The following is a 6,915-nucleotide window of genomic DNA, read 5'->3' as shown; positions in this document are numbered from 1 at the left end:
ACTGAGAGTAGCCACAAGAAAGTTCAAAAGGGAAGTACATTCAATGGCAGGCAATCTTCTAGGAAAAGTTCCAAGGACGAGCAGGAATTCAAAGATGTTTTTGAAGTTTTGGATGCAGTAAAAATGGAGAGTGCTGCTTACTCTTCACAAGGAACTGCAAACTCAAACCTTTCTGATTCTGAGGTAGCCTTTATTCGACAGAAGTTTATGGAGGCTAAACGTCTTTCAACTGACGGAAGGCTTCAAGATTCTGAGGAATTCAATGATACCCTCGAGGTGTTAGACTCCAACACTGATCTTCTGCTGAAATTCTTTCAACAACCAGATTCATTATTTACGAAGCATTTACATGATTTGCAAGGTGTGCTACCCCGGTCCCATTGTGGTCGAGTATCAGCCATGAAGTCATCACGCACTCTGAATAATGAGAACGGTAACCTAGCGCACAAAAATTGGAGAGAAACTCGGACAAAGCGCCACTTTAAATATGCTCAGGGCCATCAAGAAGATTGTCTAAGTCACCCTCATGGGAGATTTGCTGCTCACAATCCCCCCAAGTCACCAACACTTCAATTAGAAGAGAAAAATGGGCCAGCTATTGTACCCACAAGAATTGTTGTCTTGAAACCAAATCTTGGGAAGTTGCAGAACTCTTCCAAAACTGTTTCATCACCTCGTTCTCCTCAAAATTTTCCATCCAAGTGCACAAGGCACTCGGAAATTTGGGTGTCCAAAATGGGGAGGCAGAAATGCGGGGGAAGAATAAGGTTCATCAAGATACTGAGTTTTTGAGTTATAGTTCTAGAGACTCCAGGGAAATGGCCAAGGAGATTACTAGGAAAATGAAAAATAGCTTTCACAATAGCTCAATGACAATTCCAACCTCCTTGTTGAGAGGATATGCAGCGGATGAGAGCTCATATGATGTATCTGGATCTGAATCTGCAAATGATTCAGATGTAACAACGGTGTCCTACAGAGATAACATTGACTGGAACAAGCGACATAGGAGGTCATCATCCCGTTCTAGTGAATCATCAGTGAGTAGAGAGGCCAAGAAGAGATCGTCTGAGAGGTGGAAATTAACACACAAGTCTCAAGAGGTGCACATTTTCAGCAGGGGCAGCACACTGGGTGAAATGCTTGCCACTTCAGATAGGGAAGGTATTCCTGCAAATTCTAGTGTCCTGGTTGGTGTGGAAGGATGCAATGAGGTTCGTCATCATGTTGAGCCTGCAGTTTGGAATGAACCTTTAGGCATTAGCAGTAGGGATGGTTGGAAGGATGGTTGTCTTGGTAATCTTTCAAGATCACGATCTCTTCCTGCTTCATCTACCGACTTTAGAAGTCCTAGAATAAGCACACGCCATGAAAGTCTTCTCAGAGACAAGTATGTGATTCCAAAAGAAGGTTTCAAGTGGGACAGAAGCAAGTCAGTAAAAGGCAATTTTAACCCGAAGGAAGCTCCATTACCTAGCAACCGAATATCATGTGTTAAGACATCCCAATTTCGGGGTGGTAGTCGCCGTGATAAGGACTATGGCGACATTCAACAAGATTCTGATATCGCCCCATATCAAGTAAAACAAAATAAGCAATCTGAACAGATACTTATGGTCTCAGGGGATTCTGTTGGTATTATTGTTGATTCAAGTTCAGTTCTTGAAAATGCAGTGGATGTCAATGAACTGAATAATTCTGTGCTTTCTGAATGTTCTCACATGGAATTATCGGCTCCTGCTTCATCGAATGCTGCCGTTGCTTGTACTAGTGACCTAGATAATTTGGACTCCATGGTATTTCTTCCGTTCAAACTGTGTTTTAGTTTGGCAATATCCAATTTTGTGAATATATTCTTTGATGTTGCCCACGATGTTGCATACTGTTTGTTATATGCTCTATTTGACAAACCAAATACCTTGGGTAGCCTTGGCCTTTCTAGCAAAATTTTGTATATCAAAGATCTATATTATATACAATTATAGATTATAAGAAATTGTAAGGAGATATTTCTCTACTCAGTTTGACATGCGCGTCTCTTGTGATAATCTCCAGGAACCATCTGAGGGACCATTAGAGCAAACCACACCGCATTGCCCTGCATCGGAACTATCTCTAGCAAGCTCTAAGGAGGCAGAGCAACCTAGTCCAGTCTCGGTTATAGAAGCTCCATTTGCAGATGATGTGTCATCTGGTTCCGAATGCTTCGAGGGTATTAGTGCCGATCTTCACGGTAAATGGCAGTTTTAGTTTCATTACTTTTATATTTAGCTTCCACTCTTTTTTTATGAGTGTTTATGCTTTCAGAGCTTCGGATGCAACTTCAACAAGTAAAACTAGATTCCGAGGCATATGAAGAGGGAACTATGCTTCTTTCAAGTGATGATGATTGCAATGATGTAACTATGCTTGTTTCAAGTGATGATGATTGCAATAATGTATCTGTTGGTTTTATAGAGGACAATGGGATACCAAATGCCGAAGAGATTTCCGAATCCGTATACATAGTTGATGTATTGGTTGATTCTGGAATCGGTCAAGCCAAACTAGATACCTTCTTAGCAGCATGGTATACTCCAGAATGCCCAGTGAACCCACTCGTATTCGAAGAACTCGAGAAAAAATATTGCCATGTAAACTCTTGGTCAAGGGCTGAAAGGAGATTGATGTTTGATAGGATTAATTCAAAGATACTGGAGATCTATCGGCAATATAGAGACCAGCCCTGGATAATATCTGGAAGGAAAATTACTATTCCGAAATGCAACACCGAAGAGCTTGAAGATAGCCTGCTCAAGTCACTAGCAAGCCAAAACAAGAAACCTCACATGGATGAAGGAGAGATGGTGTTTCCAGGGGAATTTCAATGGTTAGACTTGAGTTCAGACATCGATAAAATAGGCCGGGGAATCGAGAGATTGTTGGTAGATGAAATAGTATCCGAGTCTGTGGCACTTTTGGTTTGGGAAACTTATAAACAAAACTGATGAAATGATGTCATTTCATGACTATCAATAAGTTCTAAATTTTGACCAGCAAGAATTATCAAAACCTTGAGTGTCAATATAGGAGAAAATGATAGAGAAAAAAAAGGAAGTACTATATTCATGTGTAATAACAAGTTATGTTGTACTAGCCAAATTCCGATGAAAGAGAAGGAAGACGACCCTTAATTGCAATGCAACACAATATCGGATTGAAGTTAGATTATGTCTAATGTTTGTAAAGAAATATATCACGTGTTCTATTTATGCAGTGCAACAACAATTGCAGTAGGTATTATAAAAGAGTGCAGCTACGAGGCTGCTTCAGCAGGACGAGGAACAGACTGCCATCCGGTACAGTGCTTTACGACATGTTTAAGAGCTTTTGTAGCGGGTTGCATTGTCCATGTAGGGTAGTATTCACTTGGATGAAACATGTCGGACATAACATTCTCAGTTATCAACCCTGCTTGGGTTCCCGATATAAACAAATCCCCTTCTGACCTTATGCAGCTGGTGCAAGCTTCATCCTTGTCGGCAGCCTGCATCACCAATACATCAACAGTGTCAATGACCACATGCCATTAGATCAACGGTTCGAAGAACAACAGAGGATATATGGAAGATAGTTTATAGCTCCTCAACCGAAGGGAATGGCAACATGGGTTCAAAAGACTTAAGGGAACGCCAAGCAAAGTAAACACTTTTCTTCATCATCCTTGCATAAATGTTTGCTCAATATAAAATCATGCAAAATGACTTCTCTTTATCAAGTGAGGCCAAAACACTAGACAAAAGCAAATTACCTTTTCGTTAAGATACTTGAAAGCCACCTTCTTCTGCCCTGCTTCGTATATATTGCACTGAGAGTATATCTTGTATCATGTAGAAAATTAAAACTGTTATCTTTCTCCATAAACAGTGAATTTTTGGAAGAAAGTTTAAGCACAAGAGAATAATCACCTGTGATTCCACACTGGCACAAACAGCATAAATGCCCCAGTTTCTTGTATAGTTATTGTACAAATGTACCTTCCCGTATCTAACACGAGGATGGCGTTGCAGAGTTCCATCAAAAAAGCAGTGGTGAATAGTTATCCGGATACACCTATCACCAATATGAGACGGGTCTGCTCCGATTAGCATTTCTTGTCGTGCTGTGAGAAGTGATACCTGAGAACCAAGTTAACGACCGTTTAATGTAAGTTTTAACCTTCCCAACAGCAGATACTTTCCCGGAAATGATAAAACTTACCTGGAAACAGTAATATCGGTGCTTCCTCGGGTGATATCGATCAATCCATCGTCATAATCACGAAGGCTGCAACGGTCTATCCAAATGAGCTTGGAGTTGGGTTTTATTTGGATCCCATCAACATCCGGTCCTCTACCACCTTCAAACTCCAAATTGCACACGATAACATGTTTACATTCCTTCAGCCTCAGACCTTTGCCGGTGAGTTTTATCCGTTGGCCACGTCCATCGATGGTCTTATACGATAATACACTCAAGTAAGACGAAAGATGAATGGTTCCGGAAACTTCAAAAACGATCCAAAGGAGCTCTTTTCGACGACAACCATCGCGCAACGATCCCGGTCCGTCATCTACAATCAACATTCAAAATCACTCCTAGTTTTACTCAAGTAACTAAATTATCCACACCCAATTTCAATACATGATGTTATCTACAAACGATCAATTCGAAATTTGTAACCTAACCGTCGATTTAACTTATATTCAGGAATTCTAGAAGTTCAAGCTTTAATGGGGTTCTAAAATGGAAATCCACCGACCAAAAAGGATTTACTTTTTCTTCAAAAAAGAAGCATCTGTTTTCAACATAGCAAATGAAATAGAAAGGAGAGGGAGTTAGACCTGCTAAAGTGGTGACATGGTAGAGAGAACCGTGCAGGCCATCGATGGCAAAGCGGCCAAAGCCCTCAGCTTGGCCGGCGAGTGCTCGAAGAGTCGAGTCGACATGAACATAAGGCAAAGAGTGAGCCATGTCAGGTTGGGGCGTACGGTTGGGGAGATATGTAGTAAGGAGGGGTAGGCGTTGTTGGATGACGGTGGTCGTTACGGTGTTTGCGGTGGCCGTGAGCGTTCCTCATTAATGGTTGTAACTGAAAAACGTTTAGGGAATTGATTGATTTTTTATTGATTTTCTTTGCAACGGAAGAGCTTTGTTACGTGGAAGAGATTGATTGGCTAAATTCTGTGATGCAAAGTGCAAACAGTGGGTTTTGCCGACAAACCGTTTTGGGGTTTCTTATGATTCTTGGCGTCAGTTCGTCCAAAAGCGTTTGCTTACACCTGGTAGAGGGTTTTTGTATTTGACTTTTTATATATTATTGCAACTTTCGATGGGAAACTCTCAGGCCACCAAGTCCACAGTGTTAAAAAGTCTATATTTAGGGCTAAATCTACTAGATAACGTGTTAAGGAAATTTTATTTCACGAGATAATGTTCTTCCCATATTATTTGTTGAGATAGGACGAATATCATACTGCAAGAGTAGGTCGTCAGGCGTTTCGAGCGACCAAGGAGGTCGTCATGTTGTCCCCGCGAGCTGTGGTGAGTTGCTGCATTTTGCATGCATGAAGGTCGCCATGCACGGTTAGGTCGCCATACACACCCGTCCTGCTGAAATGAAGGTCGCCATGTATACCGGGCGACCTATAAGGTCGCCATGTGATCCTTGCTGAATTGATTTTTTAAAACTCTAAAAACATCAGACATCCTAATCTTATTCATGAAAAAATTATTTTCCATTGTCAATATATTTGATAATAACCCTCCTTTGATATATATCAACTCAAGACAAAGCAATAATTAATTCAATCCACGGATAAGTTTAACTATACGTATCTAATGGGTTATACAATGACTCTTGTTATTGATTAAAATGCTCTTAAAATTAAGGAAAATAGTGATTAAAAGGTTGTTAATGGGGCCACAAAAGGAGTTATTTTATTTTATTCATACTTTATGCACAAAGTTGAGATCATGTTGCACAAAATTTATTTCAACTAGGATCACATGGCAACCTTATAGGTCGCCTGGCATACATGGCGACCTTCATTTCCTTGGTCGCTCTTGGCGACCTACGCTTGCATTGTGGAATTCGCCCTATCTCAACAAATAATATGGGGAGAGCATTATCTCGTGAAATAAAGTTTCCCAACACATTATCTCGTGGATTTAGCCCTATATTTAGGCATATCATCTTTATCATAAATTTATTTATGTTTATTTATTTATTAAATGAATAAATACAAATAAGATTTGGTATTCGTTTAATTAAATAATTAAATATAAGTTTATTTATTTATGTTTATAAATATTCATTAATATATTTGTTTATATTAGTTTATTTTTATTTGTTTATATTCGTTTATATTTAGTTGGATTTTCATATCCGTTTAAAAATATTAAGAACTAATAAATTTTAACCTTAAATCTAATTAATTTTACTCAAATAAAAGTTATCTAAATTGATTAAAGAAGTATAAACCCTAACTTTTTTTATTAATCTAGAGTGCTTACAAGTGATAATATTTGTTCTAAAGACTCTTAATCATTTGACAATGACGTTCAAATATTATGTAATCTTTGGTGCTCGAACTTGAGACATTTAAGAATAACAATCATTCTTTAATCATTGAGATAACTTATCATGAACATTTTTAGTATGACTTAGTTGTTAGTGTGGAACTGAGCTAGTTAGCTCAACATTTTGAATTTGTTTTCTTACGCATGTTAGTCGAGGTGTAATCAGATGACCCTTTTTACCAACAGTGTTCCAGACCAGACTAGTGCATAGTATGTCTCGAGTTCATCTTTAAAATGCATGTATATTTGTAAACTCGTTTTGTATATTCGAGTCGTAACTTATTTTAAATGATGGTATATATGATTTGAATTATT

General features: G+C 38.9%; 1 protein-coding gene and 1 pseudogene across 1 annotated transcript; one reads left to right on the top strand and one right to left on the bottom strand.

Moving 5' to 3' along the window:
* Positions 1 to 660: 660 nt before the first annotated feature.
* Positions 661 to 3,160, top strand: LOC120124075. Its single transcript, XM_039142831.1, has 3 exons — positions 661 to 1,796; positions 2,056 to 2,233; positions 2,308 to 3,160. The coding sequence occupies exons 1-3, from the start codon at positions 750 to 752 to the stop codon at positions 2,985 to 2,987; spliced, it is 1,905 nt and encodes a 634-aa protein (XP_038998762.1). The 5' UTR covers positions 661 to 749; the 3' UTR covers positions 2,988 to 3,160.
* Positions 3,161 to 3,179: 19 nt separating this feature from the next.
* Positions 3,180 to 5,113, bottom strand: LOC120124076 (annotated as a pseudogene).
* Between the last annotated feature and the right edge of the window lie 1,802 nt (positions 5,114 to 6,915).

The sequence above is a fragment of the Hibiscus syriacus genome, unplaced genomic scaffold (genome assembly GCF_006381635.1).
Source record: "Hibiscus syriacus cultivar Baekdansim isolate YM2019G1 unplaced genomic scaffold, ASM638163v2 tig00110410_pilon, whole genome shotgun sequence".
NCBI lineage: Eukaryota > Viridiplantae > Streptophyta > Magnoliopsida > Malvales > Malvaceae > Hibiscus > Hibiscus syriacus.
The sequence above is the reverse complement of the archived record's forward strand: the minus strand, read 5'-3'. Positions and strand labels throughout refer to the sequence as shown.

Coding starts and splice junctions, on each gene's coding strand:
- LOC120124075 (XM_039142831.1), top strand. CDS start 750: ATGCGGGGGAAGAATAAGGTTCATCAAGATACTGAGTTTTTGAGTTAT. Junction 1,797..2,055: donor TAGATAATTTGGACTCCATG/GTATTTCTTCCG, acceptor GATAATCTCCAG/GAACCATCTGAGGGACCATT. Junction 2,234..2,307: donor TATTAGTGCCGATCTTCACG/GTAAATGGCAGT, acceptor TTATGCTTTCAG/AGCTTCGGATGCAACTTCAA.